Source organism: Xenopus laevis, chromosome 1S, assembly GCF_017654675.1.
Source record: "Xenopus laevis strain J_2021 chromosome 1S, Xenopus_laevis_v10.1, whole genome shotgun sequence".
Classification (NCBI taxonomy): Eukaryota; Metazoa; Chordata; class Amphibia; order Anura; family Pipidae; genus Xenopus; species Xenopus laevis.
The window spans coordinates 15370245-15384842 of NC_054372.1; the positions used below are offsets into that span (position 1 = coordinate 15370245).

The window sequence follows — 14598 nt, forward strand, 5'->3', positions numbered from 1 at the left end:
GAAATCTTGATAAGGATCCCGCCTTATGAAAATAAATGATATTTTCAGCAACATACCTCCAGATAGGGATGATGGAACAACAGCATGACATGTAGCAGCAGATAACAATGGGTCAGCGCATGACCTACATTGACAAGACAATTTGATATTACTGTGGGTGAATTCACATCCTGCCTTCTGGAGATAGGATTCACATTCCTGAAATCCCATCCACGGGGAATGACTTAAAATCGAGGTCACAAATATCGATGTAGACTGTTTGCTTTCATATTTCAGCAACAGCTGTTTGGGCCTTAGACATCAGAATGTCAAAAAATGCCAGTTACAGCCATGCCACTTAGAGCAGTGTTTCTTAAAGGAAATTATAAGCCCTTAAACAAATTTATTTGGATTTCAGCAGTTTTTATACCGGTGATATAAGGAATTTGAAACATCACCACCTACTGATCAATGCCAATAGGAATGTCTTACCATGTTGCTTTTGACTTTTGTTTTTTCAAATCGTTATATTATAATACATATTTTATTTTATATATTATAAATATATACAGGTGGTGGATCTGTTATCTGGAAACCCGTTATCCAAAAACCAATTATACCTCCCATAAACGCCACTTTAAAAAATGATTTCCTTTTTCTCTGTAATAATAAAACAGTAGCTTGTACTTGATCCAAACTAAGATATAATTAATCCTTATTGAAAGCAGAACAATCCTATTGGGCTTATTTAATGTTTCTAGAAGACTTAAGATATTAAGATCCTAATTATGGAAAGATCCTGTATCCAGAAAACCCCAGATCCCAAGCGTTCTGGATAACAGCTCCCTATACCTGTATAATGGAAAAAGGCACTCTGAGCAAGTTTGATCTGTTTTGGGAATTTACACCTTCAAACTTATTCTTGGGGGATCCAGGTTGTATTCACTGAAGCCAATTTGTTTGGTAATCCCTAGTCTTACATAACATTTGCTTTTATATATTTATTGCGGAGTCTATAAATAATCTTTGTTTTCTTGCATTCCATAAGTGAGTCAAATCAAAGTGCCGGCAAACTACCAAGTCATAAAAATAACAATTATTATTGAAATTTTTCTCCCAAACAGCTGAAGAGCAAGAAGCCAACTGCCATGGTCAACGGAATTGCTGCAAAACTAAGAATAAGCAGCAGCCAGCCAAAGAATGCAGTCCCGGCAACCAACGTGAAACGCGCCTCTTCAAGTAAGAACATTAGGGGTCTCTTGCCTTCATTTATAGGGTTAGGCATATGTGCTGGTGGTCAGGTTATGGGATGGTGCTTGATCAGGGATAGCAAATTTAACCAAACATACCAATTTTAGATGGACTTTTACATTTAGAATGGTGTGGAGTCATTTTGGTCCTATATAAGGGCTAATAATGTGCCACACCTCCTGATTCCTTTGGCTTTTGGTAACTTAGATGCCGAGCAGTACAAATATGGCAAGAACCGAGTGGAAGCAGATGCGAAAAAACTGCAGACGAAAGAGGAAGAATTGCTGAAAAAGAAAGAAGCGCTACGAAACAGATTGGCTCAGCTGCGGAAGGAGAGAAGGGACATACGAGCTGCCATCGAAGCCAATGCTGGTAGGTTTTACTCAAAAATTCTTCTGAAAGGTTATTGATCTGGCCTTTAACAAGTAACTGGAACAAGCCTTAAAGGAACATCCCCATATCGGTTCAACGCCATATTGTGCAGGATAACACTAGGTGCTGCCACATTGTTTAAAATACCTTTTGGTATTATTTGTTCAAGCAACAGCCTATCTGTTTCATTTGGCCAATTGGACTAGACTCTTAGAGGGACAGTATACACCAAAAACATCTTTGATAAAAAAAAAATGTAATTTATAAAAATCCATAATTTCCTATTTTTCGCCATTAAAAAGCATTCATTTGAAAGTTGGGCTAAATTCACTGAGCTTACCCCTCTCCCCCCCCCCTTTTTCCTCTAAGGTTCTATGAGACAAGAAGTGAAACTGGCTTCATATACTTTAGTGCCAGCAACAACAGAAACCAGCCTGAATTTTCAGCTGATCTTGTAACGTTAGTGTTGTCACAATGGTACTGCTGGCTCTGTAAACTCTATAGTGGGTAGCTCGCAGTAATCGCCTTGGTGTCCTTAAAAGATTGCAGATTTTTCTCAAGAACATGTCTTCTTCTGCTTTAGCCGTCACAGTGTTCACTAATCTGTAGGTCTCCTTAAAGCCTCAGGGTCAGTAAACAGGACTACAGGCCATCAAGATCACCATCCAGACTTAAAGGAAAACCTAGTTTATCTTTTTTCTATGGAGTGGTGCTAAAGCCTTGTAGATGCTCTCTGGTGCAGCCTGATTGGTTTATGCTTTCAGTGTGTGATTGGTTACCTACCTGGGCATTGTGTGCAGTGGTGCATTATTACTATTTGTTCTCTCTCTTCGTCTTCCTCTTCTTTCCTTCTTCTTCTCTCTTGTTCCTTCTTCTTTCTTCTCCTTTCTTCTTCTTCTTCTTCTTTATTCTTTCTTCCACTTTCTTCTTCCTTCTTCTTTTTTCTTCTTGATTCTTCCTCTTTCTTCTTCTTCTCAAAATATACTGTGCATAGGGCAGTACTGAAACATAAACACTGAGTATGATCATAGCCACAATGAGGCATCCTCTGCTCTAAACCTCAAAATAGTATGCTATTTATTAATCAATAGGTGGTGCTTTTGCATTGAGGTCCATAGTGATTGCCAACATTATTTATATAAATATATAGTTGAGTTTGGTCAACAAAATCTTCCAGTAAATCACATCTAAATTACCGGCTTCATTCATTTTTGGGTTTCCATTCAAATGTTTGTATACTAGGTAGGTTGAGAAAAGCCAAATTAGATGTCTTAACAGAATATTCTAGCATCTCAGCCATAAAGAGTGACACTACTGCTGGTTTGTGAGAGAACAGCCATGAGGTACAGGAATTGCACCCCCTGATTCACACCCAAAGAAAGCCTAAGTGCCAGATAACAAAGGTGCAGTTGCCAAAAGCTTAGCCATCATTTTACAACGTGTTTATTATTATTCATAAATGAGTCAATAATGAGGCAGTACATAAACAGAATTCCAAAAATTTAATGTCAAAGCACAAAGATACAGTAGCAATGATGCTCTTCAAGGACAAACCTAGAGCAATGAAGATCTAACAAAAGATCATAAAAGTAAAACTGAACAAAATAAAAAATTACATTAGAGCAAAGAAAAATAAATAAACACATGGAAGAAATTAAAACAATAAAGCATTTACAACACTGATTGGGAAATAATTAGAAAATTTCCAGGAAATATTTTGACTATTCAATTCCCTTATTCAGAAGATCTTATTAATCCCCATTTAGTTAGCAATTCTTTCTTGGGTTTATCAAATAAATCTAGATATCTGGACCATAAACAATAAAAAGAATTATATTATATATATTTCTATCTCAAAATTATATCTAAAAGCTTCTTGCAAGCATAACTGACTTAGCAAAAAAAGAACCTCCTTCAAGGTAGGACCAATAGCTTAGCAGTCGATTATTACTTTTCCATGTCAATTATTTATTGATAATAAGACCATTGACATTTTTGCTTCAAATAACATTTTCATTGTGTAAAAAACCTGATTTTGGGTTGAGTTGTCCTTACATACAATTTCCATACTGGCATTCAGTGATAATATCCCACCATCCGCTGTGCAGGGAGAAAATCCCAGGTGCTGCTGGAAGAGAAGCTGAAGAAGCTGGAGGATGAATGCAAACTCAAAGAGGGGGAGCGGGTTACCCTTGAGTTGGAGCTTACGGAGGTGAAGGAGAGTCTGAAGAAAGCTATGGCTGGTGGCATCACGCTCGGCCTCACTATTGAACCCAAGCAAGGAACATCTCGGTCACAGGTAAAGGCCCCAGTGATCAGAGAACTTTATATATTTAAGAGGACTTTAGCTGGAGAGGGTTAGGGGTCACTTTTCTGTTTTAGTTTCAGAGTCTTCTAAGTTCCCACAGTTGCAACTACAAGTTAGGAACCGCTAAACAGATTTAGATATTGTTGGCTGGTTTTTTTTTTCTTCAGATAGATGCACAGGGCACTCATTGTCTGGATATTTTCTGTGAATAATTCTGATGGGGTTAGCACTGCTGCCCTATTGGTCTTGGATCCTGAGTTCCATTTTAATGGGGCAAATAACCTCTGACACTACTTACTGCAATGATACACGGAGGGGCAGATTTACTTAGGTGCAAATAGCCTCAAATTTAGCCTCGGAATGCTTCGCGACACTTCGCACAACTTAATCGTTAATTTTAAGAGCATACGTTTATTCATCAAAATTCTAAGTTACGTCTTGACAGACGAACACTGGCGAAGTGCCACGAGCAAAAAGTCATCAGCATGAGCATTTTATAGCGAACTTTCGCTAGCGTTCGTTTCTGCCTAGTGAAACTTCGTTAAGACACTTAGGCTTAGGTCAATTTGAATAGGGCGGGTACATAAAGGTCATATCGGTTGGGGATTCGGCCAGGATTCAGCCTTTTTCAGAAGGATTCGGCTGAATCCTTCTGCCAGGCTCAACCGAATCCGAATCCTAATTTGCATATGCAAATTAGGGGTGTGGAAGGAAATTGTGTGACTTTTTGTCTCAAAACCAAGAAGTAAAAATGTTTTCCCATCCCTAATTTTCATATGCAAATTACGATTCGGTTCGGTGTTTGGCCGAATCTTTCGCGAAGGATTCGGGGATTCGGCCGAATCCAAAATAGTGGATTCGATGCATCCCTAGACAAAAGAGATCCTCTAATGTCCTAGACATGAGCCCACCCTAAAATAAATGTGGTATGATAAAAAAATATGTATACTTAACAGTTAGAGCTTTTACACATAATCCCACGCCTGTTAGTAAATTGGCGATGTCCCTGCCAAGTGTCGTTTTGGAGAATTTCCGCTAGCGACGTCCACTTCGCCCTTTAGTAAATTTGCCCCAGCGTGTTCTTCTGAGCAGGGGTGAGCGAAATATTTCACCCACAAAAAAACACCAATATTGGATAGGAAAAAAAAACATGTTGCGTGGTTTAAATAATGTTGGACGGTTTGAAAAATTGTTGCACAAAAAAACACCAATTGACTTCAATTTGCCCTGCTAATATAATGAATTTGAAACGGCAGCACCACCTGCTGTTCAGTTTGCTCAACTGGCAGAAACTAAGTAAGTAATGGAACATCTTGTGACACCACATGACTCTTCTCTGCTCAGTAACTTCATTTTCAGAGCTACATCACAAGACTTTTCTCCCCTCACTAACTCTATGTTCTGCCCCCTGTTGGTGAGCAACCAAACTGCAGGCAGTGCTGATCTTTCACATACATTATATAAGCCATGTAAAATCTGCAAAAATCTTTAAAAACTGGGCAAAAAAAATTACTGCAAAAGTGCTCAAACGGCTTTATATTTCCCTCAAGTTAATGCTGCAGGAAGCAGCTCCTGATGCTTTTCTGCTCAATACTGTTGCTTAAAGGAAAACAACCCTAAAAATGAATATGGCTATAAATGCCATATTTTTTATACTGAACTTATTGCACCAGCCTAAAGTTTCAGCTTGTCAATAGCAGCAATGATCCAGGACTTCAAACTTGTCACAGGGGGTCACCATCTTGGAAAGTGTCTGTGACACTCACATGCTCAGTGGGCTCTGATTGGCTGTTGAGAAGCTAAGCTTAGGGCTCGTCACTAATTATCCAGCAGAAAATGAACTTCCCTGGCTGTAATATAAGCTGATGCTACAGGTTTGCTGATTATTAAATTCTGATGCTAATTGCACTGGTTTCTGTGCTGCCATGTAGTAATTATCTGTATTAATTACTAATCAGCCTTATATTGTGTGACATTTCTATTCTATGTGTACTGTATATTGTGAGTGGGTCCCTAAGCTCAGTAAGTGACAGCAGCACAGAGCATGTGCAGTGAATCAGCAGAAAAGAAGATGGGGAGCTACTGGGGCATCTTTGGAGACACAGATCTTTACTGCTAAAGGGCTGTGGTTACCTTGGGCTGGTACAGAAGCACAAAACATAATGTACAACATTTCTAGCTACTTGTTTAGTTCTCCTTTAATGTGACAGTTGCAATATTAAGGAGCAGAGAAGTGTATGAAGATCCTTCCTGCACCCAGTAAATTAAAGAACTGGCCCATGGCTGGACTGTATGTCAGGGCTGTTATATTATCAGTGTTTGACTGCTAATATGATAAATAAAAAAGAAAAACTATTTAAATCTGAGCTATTTTACATAAATGTTTGTTTAAGGGTTTATGTCTCTTCAGACAGTATTATATTCAGTTTGTACATCCATCAAAGAAGTAAAGTGGCTTGTGCTGGCTAATGGTTTTCTTTTCTTGATGTAACTGTAAACTTCTGATGGATAAGCAAAATAAATCAATACTGAATACTGTGTCCTTTGTGGCAGCCTCTCAATCAGAGGGACTTGTTCCTGTCGTTACAGATCCAGCCATTTTATAGGAGATACAGAGAACACTCAGTTTATCTTTTCCGAGGAGCTTTTGTTGTATCTATTGAATAGTGTCACTTGGGTTCTTTGAAACCCCTTCACTTAATGGGATTATCAATAGCACTGAGGCCACTGTCCTCCTTGATCAATATGGCAGTTGCTGAGACGTATTGATTGATAGGGTAGTGTTTTCCACGATTAACTTTAAAAGCGGGCTCTAGCTGTCATGTATATGTTTCCAAGGATGTGAATGTTATTTTGGAATCCTCTCTGTTTTGCAGTCTCCGGTCCTCAAGAATTCTCCCATGTCCAGCTGCGATACAAGCGATGCCGAATGCTCCCTACCTGTGAACAGTGCAGCCGTTTTAAAGAGACAGCCCTCTGCTAGTAACTCACCTGTACGAGGTCATGTTTTAAGGAAGGCCAAGGTGAGAGATAGTGTTTCATTTATGGGGGTATGGCGCTTGTCATGGTTTGATCCACATGCTGAACTCTTCCCATTGGCGTGAATTTATTATTATTTTATGTATTTATATAGCGCCAGCATATTGCGTAGCGCTGAGTGCTGAGACATACATGCAGATTAGTGATGTGCGGGTCGGGATTTTCCACTCATCCTCCCTGCACCCGCCTGACTTCCGGGTTCCTTTTATAGACCCGCGCCACCCATCCCACCAATGACTTCACAAAAGGGGCAGAGCGCACAGGCGAGCCTCTATGAAAGTTTACCCGGAAGCCGCCATTTGTAAGGTCGCTGGCGGTGAAAGCAGTCAGAAGAGCTGAACCAGTGACCCAGAAAGAGGGTGCAGGTCCCGTGGGTATTGGGCCGGCGCGCACATCACTAATGCAGATGGGTAACGGACAAAACACTGTGTATGCCTAGCCGTGAGGTCTGACATCTTAGGGGAGGCCTGGGTAATTGCTGCTCCTCCACAGTAGGGTCTTCGGTTCAGTTATGGCTAGGAAGTAGTTTACTTTTATCATTTGGTCGACTTCACCATTCGCTATAATTGGGGAACAGGTATGTCAGAATAAAAGGCATCTTTCTGTATATTTATATATTTCTTTCATACACAAACACATCCCTATATTCTGATACGAGAGGTGGTTAACACTACTGCCCTATTTTTTGCTCTGAGATCCTGATTTCAATTTTGATCCAGCAAAAAGTGCACACCCAGACAGTCAGGCTGCGTTACTCAGAGCCCATTGGATACCTGACTCAAGGACCCACCACCTAGCCACCAAAGGTTCCACAGCCTTTGCCACTCCCACTCTATCACAGCCTAAACCAATTCCACTCTCTGCGCTGCTTACTTTGCTCAGCTCCACTGCCGTGCATTCTTCATCTTGCAAAACAGTGGAACGCACGGCAGCAGAGCTGGGAGTGACTGGCTTGCGGTAAGGGCCCAACAGGGTCGTCAACTCCATAGTGAAGAGTCCAAAAATAAAATAGATCCATAAGCCGACTCATTTCAATTAGGGATGCACCGGATTCACACTTTGGAATTTGCCCGAATCCTTCGTGAAAGATTTGGCCACATACCAAACCTAATCCTAAAAAAAATTAGGGTCTGGAAATGAAAAGGTTTGGGGACATTTTTTTACTTCCTTGTTTTGTGACAAAAAGTCACATGATTTTCCTTTTCACCCCAAAGTTATATGCAAATTCGGTTCGGCCAGGCACAAGGATTAGGCCGAATCCTGCTGAGAAAGGCCAAACCGAATCCTGGCTTCGGTGCATCCCTAATTTCAACCTTCCCTAGGGGGCTTCGTCAGGGATTTAGAAAAAGGAGATGACTTTCAGTAGATTGCAGTGCTTTTGACCTGGACAGTGTCTCTAAGGAGTTGATATGTTCTCCATCTGTCCATTGGGTACTTTGGTTTCATTATTTAAAAATACATACAGTAGTAACATAGTAAGTTAGGTTGAAAAAAGACACACATCCATCAAGTTCAACCTTTTGAATCTATATATGTATAACCTGCCTAACCCAAAATGGCAATCGGACTAGTCCCTGGATCAACTTGTAAAATTGTAGAGTTCTGATGTGTTCTGATAAATATTACTCTTTTTTTTTTAAAGGAATGGGAACTTAAAAATGGCACTTAATGAAAAGGACTTCTATTTTCATCTGTAACTGCCTTAACTAGCAACGACCTGGGGACTGACCAGCCAACTGTTTGGTAGACAGACTGATTTACAAAATCTGTGGCCTAAAATCCATACTTGCATTGTGGGACAGCAGTGAAAGAATCCGTCTCAGCCAAATGAAGATGCAGCATTCAACAGAACAGAACTCCTACCAGCATTGTTCCATTTTTCTTGCTGCTGGTACAGTGTGGTGTGCTTCTTCACCCGTCTGTCGTTTCCTTACATGTTACTTACAAAGAGAAGTATCATCTTTGATTTCTGTGCTTGTGGAAGGTCATGTCAAACGTCTTCAAAGCACCTTTGTTGAAACATAGTGTTAAGTTTTAAGGCATTCTGCTACTTCTCTCGACTTCTATACTTGATGGCTGTAATGGAAGCGGCTTTGAATGATCAAGTTTCTGGTATTACAGTAACTTCAGCCCATTCTTGATGTTATCAACAGCTAGTCAAGCTCAGTTCGTGGCTCCTCCATTGTTGCAGTGCTGGAGACAATGGGTTTGAAATCATCATTATTCCATGCGGGGTCCTGTGCTTACCTAGAGGATTCCAGTATTGATTCAACAAAGTAATACTCTCATGGTGTCAATTGCCTTGAGGATATTACAAACATGGACAGAGCCTAAGAAGGAAGAGTAATCCTAAAAAGAAATACTTCTGACTTGGATACAAATTCAAGTTCAGAAGAGACTCAGCCTTCAACCCTTCACTCCAAAATCGCTACCTAGCTTTCCACTTGATGCAGAAAGTAGCAAACATCTTAAGTGTGAAGGGTGAATTCATATGGAATATCCTATAATCTTCCATCCTAACACCCCTACGCACCTCTATTCTGTTATTTATGGACTTTTTTTTACTCGATTCGAGAGATCGGTGCTACAATATCTCATCATTTCCAAAACAACAGAGGTTGGATCATTTGTACAAGGAATTCCAGTTGTTCAGAAGGATCACAAAATCTCTAGTACTTGTTTCAAATTTATTCCTAAATATTTGTTGTAAAAGACTACTAAAATGATCATAATTCCAATATTATCTAGGAGATCGAAAAGGCTTGTACCTTATTGTATAGCGCAGTTTAATTGACATTCAGGAGAGCAAATAGGCACATTAATTGGCCTTGAGACTGAGGCACCAGTTCCATTGCCAGAGGGGGGGAATCAAAAGCAATTATATACAGGTATGGGATCCATTATCCGGAAACCCGTTATCCAGAAAGCTCCAAATTTACGGAAAGACAGTCTCTAGTGATGGACGAATTTGTCCCGTCGCCGCGAAACGGGCGATAAATTCGTGAAACGTTGCTTTTGACGCTGGCTGATTTCCTTATTCTCTGTAATAATAAAACAGTAGCTTGTGCTTGATCCAAAATAAGATATAATTAATCCTTATTGGAAGCAGAACCAGCTTATTGGGTTTATTTCATGTTTACATGATTTTCTAGTAGACTTAAGGTATGAAGAACTAATTATGGAAACATCCGTTATCCAGAAAACTCCAGGTCCCAAGCATCCTGGATAACAGGTCCAATGCCTAATAATATATATATTTATGTATTTAATTAAGTTTGAAGGGACTCAAAGGGCCCAAAAATGTTTAAAATGGGAGCCACCCACAATTTTTTTTTTTTTTTTTTAAGTAGCTCCTTTATTGAGAAATATTTCAATTATATCAAAATCTGTGAACAACAAGTATCTTTATGGCCTGAAGGAAGTACGCCAATGTCATAAAAATAGGATCCATCTCCCTGAGCCCAAAGTAAGAAAAAGTAATTTTTGTTTCTATCATCAGATTAAATTATTTATTTGTATATTTTCATTTAATTTATGTCTGTAAATATGTCAAAATATATATATACACACCTTGGACCTTCTAGGAATGTCTTGGGAAAGGAGGTTGTTCAACAGGAAATTTTGGTGGTGGCGCCTTTGTGAGAAAGATTTGCTGGTACCTGAGAAAAATCTTTCGGCTCTGCATGTTATATCCTTAAAGGGCATGTAAAGGCAAAAAAATAAAATCCCGTTTTTACTTTCTTTCTCCAATATACTTTAATTAAAAAAATGTGTACTGTTTTTATAAGAAACCTGACTGTATGCAGTGAAATTCTCCCTTCATTTACTGCTGTGGATAGGAATTGTCAGACGGTCCCTAACTGCTGAGCCGGGAAACAATCATACTTATGAACAGCAGGGGGAGCCCCCGCCTTACTTCCCAGCCATGCAGAACTCAAGCAGCTTTGTTTATGACGATCCCTAAGCAGCCCAGACCACACTGAGCATGTGCACAGTCTTAGTCTTGCAAAGATGTATAACAAAGTTACAAGATGGTGACCCCCTGTAGCCAACTTTGAAAGCATAAATTATTTGTTTGATTAGGCTTGTGGTGCAGTAAGTTCATGTTTATATTTAGTATACAAAATACAGCATTTCTAGCCTTATTCTATTTTAGACTTTACAGAGGACTGTATTGCACAGGTACCGAAAATTTGTAAGTTTCTCTTCTGCAGGACAGTAATCCACAAGGAACTTACAACCCAGAAGGGCAAATTCTATTTTTAAAAACAATATCTATAATTTAAAAAAAAAAAACAATTCTATATTTAATTCTTACCCAAGTATAATGATGTTGCCCATAAATAACAGAGAACCAATCCTCCATTCATATAGACTTCTGATTAAATTCTGATCAAAAAGCGAAACGGGACAAATTCACCCATCACTATATGTCTCATTAAAGACATAAACTCCTTTGGGTACCTTGACCTAATCCGAACATTCCTATATTATTACATAGACCCCATGCGATTACAAGAACCTCGATACGTGTCAAAGCCATGGTCAATTTTTTATCCAATTTTTGTGAATGCCGTCCTATTTTGTAAATATCACCTTAAAAGAAAACACCAGCTTGTGACATTTTAATACTTCTGTCTGTTAATATACCTCAGCATGTGTATTCATATACCACTAAATAGTAATTGTCCTTTTGTTTAAAAAAAAAAATTGCAAATTTTTCATAAATGGCCATTTCGATAGTCATTGTTTTACAGGGTCATATAAGGGACAACAGCCTTGGTCCAGTGCACATAGAGTGGTCCTGGGTCACAGACATTCAACCTGATTTCATTCTAAGTTCTTCCACTGTTTGTACTTGGGTTCTGTATTCTTTAGATCAAGGAAGTACAACATGAAGCCTATTTACTATTTCACTGGTACATAAGTGTCCGTCAGTTTGACACTGGCCCTTGCCCTAGATGTAGGAACAGTAGGTCACATTAACCAACATTGATAATTCTAAGCCAATTTGCAATTGGTTAATATTTAGGGGGTTATTTATTAAAGTCCGATTTATTTTTTCTGGTTGGACAAAACACCATTTTCTCTTAGAACAAAAAACAACATTTTATTTTATTAAAGTCGATGGTGTATCTGAAGTCCGAATATTAAAGTATTGCAACTCAGAGCTGCAGAGTCCATGTAGAAGTCAATGGCAGAGGTCCCGTTAATATCCTGATCTGCACTGGGTTTCATTGATTTCATGGTTTCGGGCGTCAAATCCAAAAAGTCGCAGTTCTCATCGACAAATCTAAAAAATCCAGAGGTTTTGGACTTTTTCACAATTTTTTTTTTGCACACAAAATTTTCGGGAAAAATTTATTGATAAATAGGGGCGAAAGTGTGTGCAGATTTAGTCGGAGTAGTTTTCAGAAAATAGTGAGAATTTTTTTGATTTTGATAAATAACCCCCTTAATTTGTTTTTTTTTTTTGTTGTTGTTTTGCTATCACAGCAGCTCAAACAACCATAAAGCACTGGACATTTCTAAGCTGGAGAAAGCTAAATTCAAAAGTAAAATAATTAAAAAAAAATTATGCCAGTTGTAAATGATCTTGGAATATCCCTATGTCATAAAAGAAAAACAGAACTCGAGTGTACCCCAAAGGTGTCTCAAACACCTCCTTCATTCTTGGATTATGGATCAGTATTAAAAAATTTTATTATCCATTGGTATCAAAGTATGTTTTAAGGTGACATGCGCCTTAAACTCTAGATTGTGGGCTCCCTATTCTTGTGCGGAACATTTTTAATTCATTGTTAGAGCTAATTTGTAGGCATGTTTCACCCAATATGTCTACTTTTAGTTCAAGTGGGAGGTCCATTTGTTGACTGTCACTCATGTTAGGGGCTTCCAAACAATGGCTTATCACTGGACACTTCTGTAGTTGAGAGCCTATTAATTTATAAATGGAAACTGTCCGAAAAAACTACAATATTCGCTTGGCGACCAATTTTTCAAAATAAATTTTAAGGAAAACTTCCACATTTTTGTTCTTGGGCAGTAATCATTTGTGGCTTAAAATGTAATCAGGCTAGAAAATGTTGTTGCATTGAGCAAGGTTCCTGTAGCAATCTGGGAAATCTTGACAAGAAACAAGAAATATTTCCATTCAAACAAATTCACGAAGCCAATGGTTTGAGTGGTGGGAAAATGCTGGCAAGAAAAAGTTGATAAAAATAAAAATATTTTTTGGGCAGATTTATTAAGGTTTAAATGGTAAATTCGAATTTTCAATTTTTTTTTGGTCAAAACTCAAAAATTCAAATTTAAATCACCACTGTGATTTTGAGATTTATCCTCCACCCTGGAAACCGTTCTAATTTAAATATTTGCCACTTAAATCCTGCTGAGTTCATTTACTAGTCAATGGCAGAGGTCCGTTGAACCATTTGAAGATGTCAATTGCCTTCCTGACATTCAACACGATTTTTGGGTCATTCGTATTTTGATCTTTTGAGTTTTTTTCATAAATAACCTCTCATTCGAGTTTATTAGAAATAAAACTTCGACCTTTGATATATCTGCCCCTATGTCTGCGGAAGAAACAATTTTCCTCTTGACCTTTGATGAAACTGCTGTTTGGTCTTCAGTTATGAAAATTCAGTTGTGTTTTTCGGAAAGCATGATAATTTTATCAGGTCTTTTAGCTGCTTGTCTCTTTACCACTGGCTCAGTGATAGCACGACAGCCCTTTCTATGAATGACATCCAGTTATATCAAATGCAATATAGCAATAGAGGTGGCACTTTTGATGAATTGCACTGAAAACAGTCAAACATTGCACCTGTGTGATTTTGTACATTTGCTAATTTGTATGAGAATAATAATTTTTTATTTATATAAAGAGAAAGAACTTTGACTGTAGTGGAAAAAAAGTGTGTCGCATTACACCATACTGAGCCAAGCCGTCTCCATCTGCAGGAATGGGCCCTGCAACTGCCATCTCCTGCTGTAGTAGTACAGTTTGCTAATCAGAGGCTAGCAGAAATGTTGTATTTCCTAGAGAATTTCTTTGTAATTATGCCATCTTTTTGTATCCTACTGATATTTTGGAAATTTAAGACAGTTTCAAATCATTTGTGTCTTGATTTTTTTTTTGTAATGTGTGGTGATCACATCACTATGGGGGTTATTTACTAAACTCCGAATGCAAAAATCAAGAAAAATTTGTGATTTTTTTTTTTATAGAAAATCTGACTTTTGAAAAATCACAAATTTTTTGGAATTTATTAAACCTAGAGGCTGGAAAAGTCAGAATCAGAAAATCCGGCATCTCAGACTTGTCGAGGTTGCATATAAGTCAATGGTTTTTTGATGTGCGCTGGGTTTTTGGCAATACCCCGAAATTTTCTGCCAAAATTCAGAGTTTTCGTGTGAAAAATCTGAAAAATCGCAAAAATCGGATGAAAAATCAAAAAAAATCATGAAAATTAGATTTTTCAAGATTTTTTTCCCAGTAAACGAAAATGAAAAACCTGTGTGGATTTGGTTGGAGTTCTTTTCAGAAAATTATTGAGATATATTCAGACTTTGTTAAATAACCCCCTATATGTTGTACAACCAACTGCCCTTTATGAATGTAATAATTACCTTTTTGTATTCTT

The 14598-nt window shown here is 38.2% G+C and overlaps 1 protein-coding gene across 2 annotated transcripts in view; it reads left to right on the top strand.

Moving 5' to 3' along the window:
- Nucleotides 1–8675, top strand: part of afap1.S (actin filament associated protein 1 S homeolog) — a 96572-nt gene extending 87897 nt beyond the window's left edge. For both annotated transcript variants that reach the window (XM_018243027.2, XM_018243028.2), the window contains 5 exons: nucleotides 1104–1218; nucleotides 1438–1602; nucleotides 3711–3901; nucleotides 6787–6933; nucleotides 8592–8675. In XM_018243027.2, the coding sequence (XP_018098516.1) occupies nucleotides 1104–1218; nucleotides 1438–1602; nucleotides 3711–3901; nucleotides 6787–6933; nucleotides 8592–8618 (645 nt within the window). In that variant the 3' untranslated portion in view covers nucleotides 8619–8675. The remainder of the gene's footprint in view (nucleotides 1–1103; nucleotides 1219–1437; nucleotides 1603–3710; nucleotides 3902–6786; nucleotides 6934–8591) is intronic.
- The last annotated feature ends 5923 nt before the right edge of the window (nucleotides 8676–14598 follow it).